The sequence below is a fragment of the Chelonia mydas genome, chromosome 3, assembly GCF_015237465.2.
Source record: "Chelonia mydas isolate rCheMyd1 chromosome 3, rCheMyd1.pri.v2, whole genome shotgun sequence".
Taxonomy (NCBI): Eukaryota; Metazoa; Chordata; order Testudines; family Cheloniidae; genus Chelonia; species Chelonia mydas.
Window position 1 is genome coordinate 118147749 of NC_057851.1, and position 17204 is coordinate 118164952.

General features: G+C 43.9%; 1 protein-coding gene across 7 annotated transcripts in view; it reads right to left on the reverse strand.

The window, feature by feature from the left end:
• Nucleotides 1-17204, reverse strand: part of PRKN (parkin RBR E3 ubiquitin protein ligase) — a 1197054-nt gene that overhangs the window by 196346 nt on the left and 983504 nt on the right. For all 7 annotated transcript variants that reach the window (XM_043544306.1, XM_043544304.1, XM_037895119.2 and 4 more), the window contains one exon: nucleotides 7008-7069. In XM_043544306.1, the coding sequence (XP_043400241.1) occupies nucleotides 7008-7069 (62 nt within the window). The remainder of the gene's footprint in view (nucleotides 1-7007; nucleotides 7070-17204) is intronic.

Consider the following 17204-nt stretch of genomic DNA (forward strand, 5'->3'; position numbering starts at 1 on the left):
CTGACCCAAATCTGCATTTCAGAGGTAAAAGTTTCACCCAGGTCTATTGGACGTTTTACTAGTAAGGACTATGAGGAACCCTCTCAAAGTGACAGATGAGGCAGAGCAGTAATCTGTTGCCATCCATTTGTGTTGCTCTACCAACATTCTGTATTTCAATAAAAAATGTTTCATAAACCAGTTAATAGTAGTAAAGTTAAAAAGTCAAAAAAACACAGCATGTAGCAGTGAAAAGAATATACCGTGTGGTGGGACAGGTTTCCATCCCAGTCAGGAATGGGTTAAAGAGCTCCCCTGGGCACAATCAGACCTAAGCCAGTGCACCTATGAAGCCTGTCAAATCTGGAGAGGGTCAGCTCCTTGCAAAAGAGGATCCAAATCCAGTGCAGAGTGGCACTCAAAAGCAAGATCTAGAGCTCTCTAGCCCAGTGTTCTTCACTTCAAGGCCCACGAGCCAGTGGTGGCTCCCCTGGACCCTAAGTGCGGCTCCCTGTCAACCGTGCTCTCCGGCTCCCTGCCTGCCCCGGCCCCATGCCGCTCCCGGAAGTGGCCAGCACGCCCCTGTCAAGCCACAAGTCCCAGCAGCTCTACTACTCACCTGTACCCCACCGTCAAACCCCTCAGCATGATGCACCAGGACCAATACTTAAGGTAGGCCTCTGCTCACTCTGAGAGGTTCTACCTGGGGACAGGCGAAGTAGACAACATCTGGATGGCTTCATTTCAGGAAGAAGGAAAATTGGCTGCCTGCACTAGGTAAGAGGCTTATCTTGTTAAGATGTATTATTTGTGTTGCGGTGTCACCTAGGAACCCAGACTGTGGGTGAGGATATCATTGCGCTTAGCACTGTACAAACACAGAATAAAAAGAGCATCCTTGCTCCAAAGGGCTTACAGTCTAAGGATGTGCCTGCACCACAGCTCGAAAGTATGATTTCTAGCACAGGGTGGATGTACACAGACTAGCTCTGGCGTGGTGACACAACACTTCTTTCAAGCAAGCAATTATAGCTATGACAGTGAAAAATCAATCCCTCTTCTGCAAGTTAGCTTCTTCAAACTGTTCAGCCCACAGTCCCGAACAAGTTACCAAGTAAAACAATGTGCAAAAAATGGATGATATTGTTCAAAAAATGTCTGTTGAAACTGGGATTTTCTTTTTCTTTTTTTTAAACAGGAACCTGGGTTTTGGACTAAACTAAATTTGTCATTAAAAGTGTCCGCTCTCCATGGAAAATTTCAATATTTCAAAACAAATATTTTGATTTTCTGGGTGAAGTTCTTTTTTTTTTTTTTAGCAAAAATTTCACTTTATTTGTTGAAAACTCACAATTTTCTGCATGTGGGGAAGGTGGAGGAGGGAACAAATACAAAAAGCATGTTCTGACCAGCTCTAGATGACATCTCATCCATTAAAACTGTCTCCAGTCAAAACACTTATCTGGTGATCCAAATTATGGCCACTTCTTTCGGTTTCTTGCACTGGCCTGGTGCGTCGCTAAAGCAATTTTGTAACCTTATCAGGAAACTTGAAGACTCCTAATCAGTTCTTTCAGTTTAAACAAATCCAGGTTGTATCAGTTTGTCTCTTACTTTTGCTTAATTTTATAAAGTTTTATACGAGTCAAGCTAAACTTGCTACCTTTCACCAGGTTGAGGTTACTAAGGATATAGGCTTTTCGCACAATGCATATCACGATAGCTACACTTATCAGGAACTCTGGAGTTCACATAATTGAGATTCAACTCCTCTCTACAACCACTCTAAGTATTCTGGTGGGTGACCCCTTGCTATGGAACTCCTTTTCACCAGATACCAGCATAACCACAGAATTATCACCTCCCAAATTAAACGTAAAAAACATCTATTTGCACGAGTTTTCCCTCACTGTTCATGTTTAGATAAAGAAACCAGGCACACACAGTCAGTTCTCCAACAGTTTGTCCTGCCAGGTGCCAAGCATCCTCATCTCCTGTTGGCTATTGGTGGTCAGCATGTTCAGCACCTCACAGGATCAAGCCCCAGATGGAGGAGAGGATAGTACAGCATTAGAGAGAGAGAGAGAGAATTTCACATTTGCTTTATTTGAATTTCTGTGAGCTCTGATACCACAGTGACGGAGACATTAAAAACCGATCTACACTAATCATATTGCAAGGTGCATCTATCCTCCTGTGTTGTTTAGATGCTGCTTGTAATTATTAGAACTGGGAGCACTGGTTGTTGGGAGTCTGAAAGGACAGGAAACAGGAAGGGTGGGGGAGTTGAAGAGGCTGAGTGAAGTTACCGAGGGTGCAGCAGCAGCTTGGCAAAGAGGTTTCCACTTTAAAAATAAAGTCCTGTTGAAGTTCGTTAGTACCTTGCCTGGTTATTACAACATTTTAGCGATGAGGATGGGATCTTCTGCCTCTGAACCCACCTGCACCCTTTCTGCAAAGCCCAGGTGAGCCTCCAATTGCTTTTACTGCCTGGATCCATATGTTTGAGACTTATCTGCTTGCAATCAGTGCTACAGAGATTTCTGAAGTAAGAAAGCATGCTCTGCTAATCCACTGCCTTCAAGCAGAAGGGCAGCATATATTTTACACTTTTCCCTTTGCAGATGATAAATATGAGACTGCACTCACTGGATTAAAGAACTTTTTTGTGCCAAAAGTGAATGTAGTAGTTAATCGCTACAGATTTCGCCAGCGTGAGCAGAAAACAGGGGAAACTATAATGCAGTATATTGCTTCCCTGAGGAGTCTGATTGTAACTTGTGACTTTGGGAATATGGCAGATGAGATGATCAGAGACCAGCTCATTGAGAAAACAACAATGCTTCATGTAAGAGAACACTTACTTCAAGAACCACAACTTACACTAGAAAAAGCAATAACCATTGCTACTCAGATTGAGTCAGCTGCAGCTGAAGCCAAAATAATGAGCATGGATACAGGAGGCTCAGTCCAGGCTGTGACTCCTTTGCAGAAAAGTTCACTGTCGCTGCAGACAAACGACTCCAAGAGGAAAACTAATGAAAAACCACCAAATCAGCAAATTCAAAATACAGTAAAAGCATGCTTTCGCTGTGGATCCCCACAACACCTTGCAAGCTACACAGGATGTCCGGCAAAAGTAGCTCAGTGCAATCACTGCAAAAAGATTGGGCATTTTGCTAAAGTATGTCGCAGCAGCCAGTTCAATCAACAGGTGCATGCAGTTACAATACCAGATGTTACTGTGCTGAGCGTGGACAAAATCACTACTGCACATATTCCAGAACAAATAAAGTGCACTGTAAAGGTTTCCGCCATACCCTCAGGTAATTCACACTCTATTCAGCTAATGTTGGACACTGGCTCAGCAGTATCTATACTACCTGATTCCATCTATTTGCATTACTTTAAAGATGTGCCTCTTACTGAACCCAAACTTCACTTGGCGTGCTATTTGAAAAACCACATTCCAGTACGTGGCTGCCTGCCAGCAGCACTTACTTTTGGGGATTGCTGTGTAACTGCAGAGTTCTACATTGTCCACAAAGGCACTCCTACCCTTGGCAGAGATTTATTGGCTGCTTTAAATCTCAGGGTAGTTAATGGATGAATTGATCTTCCTCAGCAAAGCACTCTTGCGGTACACACACCAGTTTCAGCTGGGACCCAACACCAGGTTGAAGAGAAACTCAGCTGTGCTTATGGGTTTCTGCATAAAGTTAAAATGTGGAATAATGTGATGCCTGTACGACAGAAGTTACGGCACTTACCATTTTCAGTCAGGGAAGCTGTTTCAGAGGAACTGAGAAAACTTGTTCAAAAGGACATTATTGAAGAGATTGACTCCTCAGAATTGGTTTCACCTATAGTACTGACGCAGAAGAAGGGTGGAGGCATTCGCCTTTGTGTGGACTTAAGGGAGCCAAATAAAGCTATTGTGATTGACAGCCATCCTCTTCCTCACATAGAAGAAGTATTTGCAGAACTCCGTGGAGCAAAGATGTTTTCTACTCTTGATTTGCAGAGAGCATACTACCAGGTTATGTTGCATGAAGACAGCAGAGACCTCACAGTATTTATTACACAGGAGGGACTATTCCGTTTTAAACATGTACCATACGGTCTCACATCTGCCCCAAGTGCCTTCCAAAAAATGATGTGATTGATTCTGAAGAATCAACATGGAGTTCAGTGCTATCTGGATGATATTATCGTGTTTGGAAGTACTTCTGAGGAGCATGACAATAACCTGAAGTCTGTACTAAACTGCATCAGCAAAGCAGGCCTCAAGCTCAATAGGTCCAAATGCAAATTTAGACAAGCTGTACTCTCCTTTCTGGGGCATACAATTTCACAGGCTGGACTAAAATCCTGTGTCACTTGCCAAATGCATGATAAGACAGCAGTGAAATGTATCCCTCCATTACAGCCTGTTCCTCTTCCTGAATCTGCATGGGAAGAAGTGGCGATTGACATTGTAGGACCCTTTGATACTGTTCAAAGTGACTGCCGTTTTGCCATCACTTTAATAGACCATTTCAGTAAATGGCCCGAGGTAGCGTTTACATCGCAAATCTCTTCTACTACAATAATTAAGTTCTTCTCTTCAGTTTTTAGCAGGGAAGGTAACCCCAAAGAACTGGTTTCAGATAATGGTAGCCAATTTACTTCCCTGGAGTTTGAAACTTTTCTAGCAGAGAGGAACATTTTACACAGAAGGTCATCCCTATATTACCCTCAAGCCAATGGGGAAATCAAACGGTTTAACAGAAGTTTGAAAGAGAGTTTGCAAACGGCTAAACTGGAAGGGCGATTGTGGAGAACCTTCACTACTGATTTCTTGCAAGCATACCAGACTACACGACATGCCACAATGCAAAGATCGCCCGCAGAGTTACTGCATGGGAAACAGATGAATACTAAACTGAACATTGCTGGACTGTTAAAGGCACGACCTGATGCCCCAACCGAGGATGACGTGAGAAAAACAGTTGAACAGAACCAAGCAAAGTATAAGTCTTTCACAGACAAGCAGCAGGGTGCTAAGGAACCAAAGTTTGAGCGTGGTTCCTTCATTAGAATATGAAAACCTGGAATTTTATGAAAAGGGGACCATAAATTCACAGCTCCTCTTAAAATCATAGAGAAGAAGGGACCTTACACCGATCGACTTTCTGATGGGCGGGTATGGAATGCTTCTTATCTTGCACCTGCCTATGCACCAAGAAGAGATTATGCCAACACCCAGTCTGCACTTGATGACTTCACCGTAGTATCAACACAACAAGACATTGCACTGGAACTGGGGCTTGAGCGATGGCCTGTCAGACCCAGATGACCACCTGTCTGGACTAGAGACTATGTTATGTATTATCTACAGAGTTTTCAGTGTAATATTTCTGCCAACAGTATAGTGTCTTGTTTCATATTAATGTTTACTTTAATTGGAAGAGTTTCTTAAGAGAGGAGGGAATGTGGTGTTTAGATGCTGCTTGTAATTATTAGAACTGGGAGCACTGGCTGTTGGGAGTCTGAAAGGACAGGAAACAGGAAGGGGGAGGGTGGAAGTTGAGGAGGCAGAGTGAGAGCTACCGAGGGTGCAACAGCAGCTTGGTAAAGAGGTTTCCACTTTAAAAATAAAGTCCTGTTGAAGTTCGTTAGTACCTTGCCTGGTTGCTACAACACCTCCTTAGGCTTTTGAGAGGGGGATGGGTTGAAGAGGATGTAAGGGGTTAAAATGGGTAGAATCTGTTAGTCCCAATGGGCAAGTTGGAAGCAGTATGGTTTTCTATTGTACACATGAATACAGCATATGACAGACACATTTTTAAAGACTGAAAAAAGTAAAATATGTGCTGTCTGGTCATGTAGGTAAGAAAATTCCCTGAGTCTTTCCTTTCTTCCCCTTGGCTTTTGTAGAAGCTGTTTTCCTAATTTAGATGTATTTTCATTTTCTTCATTTTTTTTTCAGACCAAAGACTTTCTCTCATTAGTTGCTTCCCAACTGTTAATTTTAAGCGTGCACACTAGTTCCAGGCAGTGTTACAAAAGTCATCATTAGACTTGTTACAATTTTGCTTTTGTGAGTAGATAACATAACTACAGTAATCTCTGTACTTAGGTGTGTCACAGTTTCAGGGTTAACTGTATTCCCCCCCCCCCCCCACACACACACACCAGTCTTCCTGTAGGGCACCATCTTACAGTTTCCAGTTCCTAGCTGTCACCTCTCTCGGGTGCAGACCCATGTCTCTCACCATCCAGACTGAAAGCGTAGGCTTACAGTCCCTCTTCACTTCACTGTGGCTTCCCGAGAAGGTCTGACTGGGGTCCAGCCAGGGGCGTTGGAACTGGGGAGGTTGGGGGACCATGCCCCCCGCTTTTAAAAATGAATGTAGTTTGGGGGAAGGTGGCCACATTGCCCCCCCGCCCCCAAACTGCAAGTCTTGGGCATGCGCAGAGTGGTGCCAGCAGGGGCTGTGCTTTGCAGCGCGGGAGCTGATAAGGTGATCAGCTCCCCCGCCATGAAGCGCAGCCCCCTGGGTGTTGTGAGGCTTAGTTTGTTTAATATTTATGAGGTGCTTTGAGGGTCTCGTATAGAAAATGCTATACACATTCAAAATGTTGTTATAGTTTTGAATAATAGGCTTTTAAAAATAAAGAAAACTTCTGGACCAGAAAAAGATATAGATAATATCAAAGATAGCTTTAAATATCAATCCCTTAGGTAGACTTCATCCTTGTATTTTCTTGTTTGCCTATCTGCCACTTTACAGAGACTGTTTACTGCTGGAATCCTGAGTTGAAAAGCTGTGGCAGATAGCAGATGTACCAATTAATAACCTGTCAAGGCTGATGGATAGATTAAAAAAAATATTCTCACACACATCTCCTGTGTGTTTTTCTTCCCCATTTCAAGGCACTGGGGGCCATGAGACATACTCTGCTTCCCTGGAGAGAAAAGAAACTGTCTCATTAGCGTCTATCTTTCATGACACTATGACGCTGCCTTTGAGATGTTAACTCACCTGTTCTTCTCCCAGAATTCGGAAGTGATGAAGCTCTTTAATCAAGGAATCTGGACAGCCAGCTGTTGGAAAGAAACAAAAAAATGCATTTTAGAATTCACTGTTCATATTTTTGGGCCGCAGTATACCATGCGTAGATGCAGCGAGGACTGGATACACAGATCACATTAGACAAAAAAAGATTACATGAAACAAATTAGAAGGATAAGCTACAGTTCTATAGGCATCTGAACACTGAAAACCAGCTACCAAACAAATCCTACCATGTTTCAGAACACACAGGAATGCTTTGAAAGGTCATGTTCTGTATATCTTAGCGCTTTTCCTAAAGGGCTACAAACAGGAAAGAGAGAGAGATGAAAATACTGCCAGCCCCTAAGTGTAGGAGTCAACATATTGTAATTAGAGGGATTCACATCAAAAGCCTGGAACTGAACACAACTCAATTCAGATCCAAATAATGGCCTGGGCCCATTTCTAAGCATAACACAAGCTTTCCTTGAGTCCCTGCAGGATTTCACAGATTTTGCAGGCCCCAGATACCACTATACTTTTTGGCTGCCTCCAGTATAATCCACTTAGTACATGTAACTATCACTCCTTGGTGTAAAACACAAACCAAATACAGGAAGAAGAGAGGTTTACCAGGCTTTTGATTAGAGCTAGATTGTCACAGCCCTTACACATTAGCACAGGGAAAAAGGAATAAGCTCTCACCTCACCCTCACTCTCTTGCTCAGACTGTGACTCCATCCACAGTGGGGAGAACAGAGGTCACTCCCCTGATACTCCTTGTTGTAGGGTTCTGAAGTCCAGAATCTGGACAAGAAAGATCAGAGAGCAGCAATGCTCCCCTGCTCACGACCAGGGTATCTGACGGGACACATAAGTGAGGGGTGTCAGATGACTGGGATGTGGATAGACAGGCCTAGTGGGTTGAGCGGGTGTCAGAAACCAGGGTGAGAGCTGGAGGGAACAGTCAGAAGCCAGAGGTAACAGTCGAACTGGAAGTCAGGAACTAGGTCCCACAGACAAAGCCGGAGGCAGGAACCAGAGTGCAGAGCCAAGCGTCAGAGCCAGAATCACCTGGAGCAAGCAGAGTAACAGGCAAAATGGGGGCTCAGGCAGGGATAGGGCTCGGGCAAGGCAGAAGCAGCAGGAACAAGGCAACACTGGACTAGTCACAGTGGCTAATATGAGTCCTGAACAGCCAGCAAACAGCTGCTGCTGCTGCTGGCTTAAGAGCCAGTCTCCTGGCCTTTCCAGCCAATCAGGTGAAATGGCTAATCAGGCAGCCTGCTGCAGGCCAGCTGTGCTTATTAGGTTGCCTGGAGACTAGTTTACTGCAGGCCCTGATTCCTGAGCGGGAGGGGGAAGGAAGCTGCTCCATGGAACGGGGTTAAGAAATTTACTCCTCTCCCATGGCAAGGGAGGAATTAAAATTTTTTGTGCCTGCCCCAGTGCCAGTGCAGCTACCAAAAGTTACAATCTCATCCTCACCGACTAGCATTAGTGGGATACAGATAATGCTGAAGATGGTTTTCAGGATCTCTGTCAGTACTGGAGCTTCATAGCAACAAATATCCAGCAGCACTTGTAACATATAGCAACAATCATAATTCTTCACTCGTATCAAATTTCTTGTTAAGTCCTATTGTTTCTTCCTCTTTATTAAAAATAATTCATACCTTAAACCCTATTTCTTGTCCACCTCCTCCCCATACACATATAGGTTTGTGCACATACAACTACAGCTGGGCAAAAATTATCTGCAAATTTCAGCAAAAAATGAAGATTTGGGCTGCCCAAAACATTTCATTAATTCATGTCAATTTTGCCAAATTGTTTCAGTTTAAAAAAGGCCTTTGTATAAAAGTCACAACCATTTGTTTTGTCATTTTCTGAACAAAATGTTTAAATGTTATGTTTTGAAAACAAAATTTTGAAATCAATACAAAACGTTTCAGGTTGAACAAAAAGTTTCATTCAATCCAAAATGAATTGTTCTACCCAACTTTTAGAGTCACCAAAATTTCAAAAAAATCACTTGGGGTTGACCCAAAACTATTCTTTTGCCCATTTTTCAAAACAGCCAGCAAACTGAAAAATCAGTTATTCCAACAGTGCTATAAATGACCTTGACTGAATTTAAAGGGGAATTTTAATTCAACTGTGTTTATAACCCTTTCATTTTATCCTTCCCATTTGCTGGGCTTGCGACCCCAGCATTTTCTTTGACATCTCTCTCTCTATTTTCCCCATACTCTGTCTGTATCGACTTCACTTAGCTTCTTACTCCTTAATATACTAATTAGTCAGCCCTTACTTACTATTGCCAATGCAGAAACACATGTCCTTGCCTTGTTCATCTCTCACCTTGATGATCGTGACTTTCTTCTCTCTAGTCTCACTGGTTTTTAACTCTGTACCCTCCAATTTATTCAAAATGCGAATGTAAGGGGGACTATTGCCCCCTTACTAACATTCAGTGGGGGAGTTTTGGTTGGCTAGCTCCCAGTACTAAAAGGGGAAGGGTCTTTGGGGAACCAGGATCCTGAGACTGATAGTCCCCAGGAACAATGGGCAGAGGCCAATGCTCCAGGTCAGCCTGAATGACAGGGCGGGCAGGCTAATCAGAGAGTCAGGAGGCCAGGGTGGTTCCGTCCTTCGTGTGAGCTGGATTTGCCTGGGTCAGACAGAGTGGGGCTGAGCAAAGGAGAAAGCAGGGGCCCAAGCTAAGCTGGGGAGCAGAGCTGTGCCAGATCCAGAGGGACCAGAAAAGCAGCCCAGAGAGAGCAGACCCTGTCCTGGGAGCAGAGCTGCACCCCAAAGCCAGAGGCACAGCCCAGAGAGAGCAGACTTGCCCTGGGAGCAGAGCTGCAGCAACCAGAGCCAGAGGGGCCAGAAAAGCAGCCCAGGAAGCAGGTTAGTGCTGGGAGCAGAGTCATAGAAGCAGCCTGCAGAGCAGACCTGTCCTGGGAGCAGAGCTGCAGCAACCAGAGCCAGAGGGGCCAAAGAAGCAGCCCAGGGAGCTGGAGGCAGAGCAGCAGCAGCGCAGAGACAGAGTGGTGCAGCTGGGGCTGGAGCAGTCTGGAGCTGGGTGCGGTGAGCAGCCGGCGAGACCGAGGGGGACCCTGGGCAGCAGGCCCAGCACAGGGAGACGCCTCAGCCAAGGGGCTCTGCAGGCCAGGCGTGGATCGTAACCCCGACAGGGCGGGGGCGACACTGGGAAGAAGGGTCCTACCACTTAGAGCCTGAGAGCGTGTGGCCACCACCAGAGCAAGTGTCCAACCCACGGCATCCCTGCAGCACAGCCAGGGCCTGAGAAGAAGGCCTGGGACTTACAAGGAACAGACTGTGAACTGCCCTGACATGCCAAGGACACTGTTTGTGATGTTCCCTGTCACAGAGTGGGGTGATGTGTTTCCTTTAACCTTTCCCATTTTTCCTTATTCTTTTTAAAATTAATTGTTGATTAAATAACTTGCATTTGCTTTAACTTATATGTAATGGTCAGTGGGTCAGAGAAGTGCCCAGTGCAGAGAGAGTACCCCGGAGTGGGGACACCCTAGCCCCTGTCCTAGGTGACCACAGCAGGGTTGGGGGTCGAGCCCCCCAGGAATCCTGGGCCCAGCCTTGTTGGGGTTACAAGGACTCTGCCAGACAGGAGAGTGGAAGGGGAGTCCTCAAGGGCAGGGAGGCCACTGGGTAAAGGAAGTGGGAGCGAGGACTCAGATCCTTTCGCTAGCCCACTTCACCGGGGTAGTGCAGAAGCCAGGAAAGTTCCCCACAAGAGCGGGACTATTCCCCCGCTTACACTAACACATCAGTTACTCCAACCACAGCACCACCTTCTTGAATCAGTACCTGATTCATGGCCCAATAAAGTCAATGGAGACTCACATTGACTTCACTGGCTTTGAATAAAACCTTACTGCATAAAAGTAAAGCTCCTCTTTCTCACCTTCAGGGCTTCACATAAGCTTTCCCAAATTTAAATCTCTGCTCTTATTATTTCCTATAGTGATCCCCACTGAAAAGGCTGCATTTACCACATGGTGCTGTTTGAGAGTCAAAGTAAGATACTATTGCGAGGTAACTCTTGGCAAATGTTATCTTTAAAATATTTCCCACCTCCCATTTGCTCTCTGTGTTCCTCCCAATCCTCTCTCAGCTTCACACTTAATGTTTCTCTCTTCCTGTCCTCCAAACACCCTCTCTCTCTTATCCTTCAATCATCCCTTCCTGAAACCCACTTCTTCCAGAACTCCACCCTACTTTGGAAATGACAGATGAGGAGAACACTCTCTCCCATATATGAGTTGTGTTTCTCTGTCTCATCTTTGTCTTGTCTCTATGAGATTGTAAGCACATTAGGGTCAGGGATAATTTCTTAGTCTGTGTTTGTGGAGAGCCAGGTATAATGCTACACAGTTATTTTTATCAATATTAATATTCACCAAGTGCATCTATCTAGCAGAAAAGAACTTTTCCATACTCTGTATTTTCTAGTACTTTCGCCTGTCCAATTTTCACATGTCTCCAGGAACTAGGCTTTCATTAGACTTTTGGAAGGTGATTCTACAGTCAAATGGATCTCAGTGTCAGTAAGACCAAAAGGAAGATGTCACTGTTTAGCAAGATGGTGGCCAGCAGTTCAGAAATGACAACTGTATTGAAAATCTTTGTATTCAAATACAGCTACTTCTTGGTGAAAAGTCCTTTCAATGTATCAGAACTTCATGTTGCTTGTGTGAACAAATCAAATGGAGTTTTATTTTAGAAAAATGGAAATAAGGAAGTAACATGGCACACAATAAAAAGAGCAAGTTCAAAAACAGCTATTTTGCTCTCCTGGGATGTTTCTGGGTGTCTTCATTTTATTTCAAATGTCCACTTCAATTGCTTGTTTTCTTTAAGTGGGCATTAGTAAAGCATGCTCCAGTACTGTGGCCCCTTTCTATATAATGTCCAATAGTTCTGAAGAAACTTTTGGGGATGATTAGTTTTTGCACTATGACTTGTAAAGAAGACTGTAACCAGACTGTAAACCAAAAGGAAAGGGTTTTTGAAAAATATATTCTACTGAAGAGCATTAAAACCACAAGAGTCTTCAAATATTTTCCTTTTAATTTCTCATCAATTATCACAGTGCAAGTGTGGTATCCATGGGGTTCACTGGCAAACCGGGAACACCAAAGCTTAGGGGGAAAATCAATATTATTTCTAGCTCTCTGATGTGCTCCTGGCAGTAGCACATGGCATAAATAATCTGCACTTTGCAGATTTCTGCTATTTTGTGTGGAATGCTTTGAGGATTATTTTTTCTGCCCTCTGTAGTACAGAATCCCTAATGCACTGTAGCCTCATCAATTACAGTAACTTTCTATTCTCCCCCTCTTCCTTCTCACTTAACTATGACTTGAAAAATGAACAACAGACAAAGATGAAATGACCACACACATACACAAAAAATATAAAAACCTAGTGTGATTAAAGGAAATAAGGCAAAAGCACTGAACAAACGCCTTTCATCAGAAGCCAAAACACTGGGGTGATTTCATCTGCAGGCTGGTAAAACAACACTGAAAATGTTTACTAGTTCCTTCTTCCAACTAAATTCTGGTCTACATGATGGAGGCCTTCATATACTTCGTTTTGCTGCCATGACCTTGCAGGTTTTTGTTTACTGCTGAAGCAGAATAGGATCCAATGAGTACACAGTTGGCCTAATTCTCTACTTTGTTATGCCATTTTTACTCTGTGGTGACTCTGTTGACTTCAAAGGAGTTACATTGTCATAAACCTGGTGTGATAGCATTAAGAATCAGGACCAACATCTGAGTGAGCAGAAAACCAGCATCTGAACAGATGACCTCAATGCATCTTTTTAAAAAATGCTTTAAAAATTGACTAAAAATAATTCTTTGTTTCTATTGCAATGTTCATCCCAATTTATTTGTTTCAGTAATTTTCAAAGTTACTTCATTCTCGCTTCATGTCATTATTTCATTCAAACTAATATGTGGGTAATTTGTGAGTGAAAGGTACATTTTAAGATACCGGAATTTACACTGTCAGAACTGCCATCTCACTTCATTGCGGCATTCACTTTATAAAAATACTTTCATTTAGATCACATAAGAGGAGATATCTCCAAGAGAAGACCAAACAAGCAAAATTTAAAAAAATCCAATTTAAATGACAAGCATCATGAATCCTCTGATTTGCATTGCTGCGAACAATACACAGTTTCAGTTACATTTGCTATTAAACCATGATTCCAACTATTACCAATTTAATTGCCCATATCTTTAACTTTTCTCTGACAGGTTGACAGAATTAGCCTCTGTTTTTTATTCTTATTTAAAATTATTGCTTCATATAACCCCCTTGTAAACAGCAGTGGAAAATTCAAATCAACTCTTTTAACTTAGATATTACATAAGCTGGCAAAAATATAAATTAAATTAGTTTTTAAATGATTATCCACTACTAAAAGAGAAACTGAGTATCCATAAATATAAATATTATTTAAAATATTAATAGCAAAGCACCACATTAATGCAGTGCACATAATTGAAACATACACTTAACTTTAGCAGATGAATAGCCAAGAGCACTTGGCATCTTGCAGGATTGAACCCTTATGCACAGCAAATATTATTTGCACTTGCTTATAGTTTATTTCTGAACCAACATTTTTGAACTTTAGAAAGCACATGCTTTTCTTTGAGGGCTCAAGTCCTGGAGCCTTAAAATTCCAACTTCCCTAGCAGGAAGAGAATATAGGAAATCAATGTTATTCAAAGGAATTCTTCCCACAGAGCAAAGCTATCTCACACAGGGCAGGTAAAGTTTTAAGATTCCAGGTCTCTACATAACAAGCTTGCAAATATACAATGTTCTAAATGTATTAAAATTGCCAAAAACAATTTTATGCTTGGTAACTAACAGTGGAATGGATTGTTTTCTAATGTTCTAAATAAAAATAAATCATATTTGGGCTGAGTACAAACATGAAAAATGTGACTTTTTGGGGGGGGGGGGGGAGAGGGATTATAAATGTCTGGAAAAGAAGGATAACATGAAGCTGTAATAAATGTCCATTCATTTGTCATGTCATTTTCCTAGTTCTCTTCCAAACTATTCCACTAATTAGAATACTGATACAAAATAAGACCTTTATCCTGCTCATGTCATTTCCAGTGAAGAAGAAGCCTGAGTCTGTGATACGGTAATCACTCTTATGGGAGCAGACAGTGATGTCAAAGGATTTAGTGACTTCATTGTACTGGTGTTAATTAAATCTTTGATGTTTCAAAAGAGCTTTTCTCAGTCACAATATTTGTACTAATATGAACAAAGGGGAAGTTAGGGAAATTGGAAAGCCCATTTTATGGAATAAATATCGTACTTTATGAAAACAGAAACAGGAGTGATGAAGACTATCTAGTGACAGGTAATTGACATGTAATATGTAGTCATTAAGAGTAAAAGCCTATCTTTAAAATATTGCCTATGCAAGAGATCTAAAAATTTATTTGCAGAAAGCCCACACAAAGAAGGTCATTATAATAGTTTTCAAATCTTAATAAACAATAGTTTTCATTTGGAAAATCTTGAATATCACTTTTTAAATCAGAGGTGGGCAAACTACGGCCCATGGGCGACATCCGGCCTGCGGGACTGTCCTGCCCAGGCCCTGAGCTCCTGGCCGGGGAGGCTAGCCCCCGGCCCCTCCCGTGCTGTCCCCCCTCCCCCGCAGCTTCATCTCGCTGCCCAGCTAGCACTCTGGCCTGCCGCTCCTGCCAGGCAGCAGGGCAGTTGGCTCCTGCCGGGCAGCGAGGCGGTTGGCTCCGGCCGGGCGGCGAGGCGGTTGGCTCCGGCCGGGCGGCGGAGCTGCGAGCTCCTGCTGCTTTGAGTGGCACGGTAAGGGGGCGGAGAGCGGGGGCATGGGGGTTGGATAAGGGGCAGGGGGCCTCGGGGGGCAGTCAGGGGACAGGGAGCAGGGGGCGGTTGGATGGGGTGGAGATTCTGATGGGGGCAGTCAGGGGACGGGGAGCAGGGCGGAGTTGGATGGGGTGGTCCCGGGGGCCTGTCAGGGGGCAAAAGTGTGGATAGGGGTCGGGGCAGTCAGGGGACAGGGAGAAGGGGGGATTGGATAGGGGATGGGGTCCCGGGGGGGCGGTTACAGGCAGGGGGGTCCCAGGAGGGAGAAGTCAGGGGACAAGGAGCAGGGGGGGTTGGATGGGTCAGAAGTTCTGAGGGGGGCAGTCAGGGGGCAGGAAGTGGGAAGGGGTGGATAGGGTGGGGCCGAGGCTGTTTGGGGAGGCACAAACTTCCATACCCAGCCCTCCATACAGTTTTGCAACCCGATGTGGCCCTCGTGCCAAAAAGTTTACCCACCCCTGTTTCAAATGCTGCTTATGTAATGCAATATCATAATGTAGCCAGACTTCAAACTGCTTGAATTCATAGACTCATCCTGTACTTATAGATAATATTTATATAATATGTCTTTTTAAGGCAAATAAACTGACCAAAATTCCAGCCACAAACAATTTACAATCTAAGGCCTCAAGCCTGCAATCTGCATAAGCTCTTGAAGTCAGTAGATTTCCATGTAGGCGTAAGCATCATCCATGAAGATCCAGTATTGTTAATCACAAATGTTAAAAAAAATCACACATTAAGGCAAAAAATACCCTCATAAGATTGGCTTAAAAATCATGGATTTTTTTTAAAAATAGGGTTCTTTTGGTTTGTCTTCTGGTTTCTGAGCTGTTAGGGTGCACTTGCTTCACATTTTCACACTTTTATCAGGAACCATGAGGGTTAGAAACTGGCTTTATTTTAAATGAAAGCTGAGATTCTCGTGCAGTCTACTAAATCTAGCAGCTGAGGCTGTAAGAAAAACATTATATACCATGACTGATGACAGCTGGCAACACTGAGAATCTGATTGCAAGATTGGGTTCTAAACAGACAATGCACCAATGAAATCTGTCATCAGAGATGCAGCAAAAAGCAAAGTGACTGAGAAGCATGCCTTGTTAGTTCCACAACATTTATTTAGAGCCCAACCTGTAGCCCAGGGTCCATTTGTGGTCCTCAGGTCCTTTAACTTAGGCCCTGGAGAGGGACCATTTTAAGAGGAAAACGTGCATGTGATTGCTTATTGAAAAGTTTGTTCCCTGACAGCTTTCTTTAGAAGAGGAGGAGTGAAGACATAGTACCCTCTCAAATGGAGCGGGTAGTGAGGGCTGGAGCCACAGTCTTCACAGGATGGGGAGGGAAACCAAACAAGCACCCCAGCAATTGCTGCAGGAGGAGCTGGGTCTTCCATAGCACAGAGCACTAGGAAAAGGGACAGCGGCAGCTCAAGTCCCACAAAAAGAAGTAGGGAGCAGCAGGGAGCTGATTTGAAGAGGCCATGGAGGCTCATTATTTGACTTGGGGCAGTGGGCAAGTTAGGGAGAGTAGGTCAGAAAGGAAGGAATTTTTGAGGGGAAGCAGTGCCATTAAGGAGTCAGAGGGAAAGGAGGGAAATATTTGGTGGTTGGTGGATGTGCCTAGGAACACTAGAGATTTGTGGAGGGAGAGATGGGCTGAGTACATGGGGGCTGACTGGAGGGAGACCAGGCTCGGGGCTCTCAGGGGGAAAAGAACAGGTGTTTCTTTCAGGCAATGGGGCTGAGGAGGGGCGTTTCTTAGGGGATCAGCTGGGAAAGTTTGATGGGTGTGTTTCAGAGGGATGGGGACACTAAAGGCAGGACTCAAAAAAGGAAGCCACCACTCACCTTCTCCAGGCCCAGCTGATTCTCTGAAAATACAGCAGAGCAGCTATGTCGTCAGTGTTTAGCGTGAGAGCTGATTTGGGAGCCAGTTTTAGACACCCAATTCAGTTTTCTTTACAACTTGAAACTGAAGAGAGGACAGGAAGGGGAAAATGGCAACTTTAAACTGACCCTCCCCTCCTAATGGTGGCTCTTGACATGAAAAGCTGGGCAACAGTGATTTGGAGATATTTTCTGTGTGTGTGTTGTGGGGGGGGGGTTGTATGCCTATATTTCTTTTAATTACTTCTTGAAGAAAGACTAGGTTTCATAACAGGCTTTTGAAAAAAGTGGGTTTTGGACGGGAACTTGAAGGAAGAGAGGCAGGAGGCATGGTGGACCAGACATGGCGCTATTT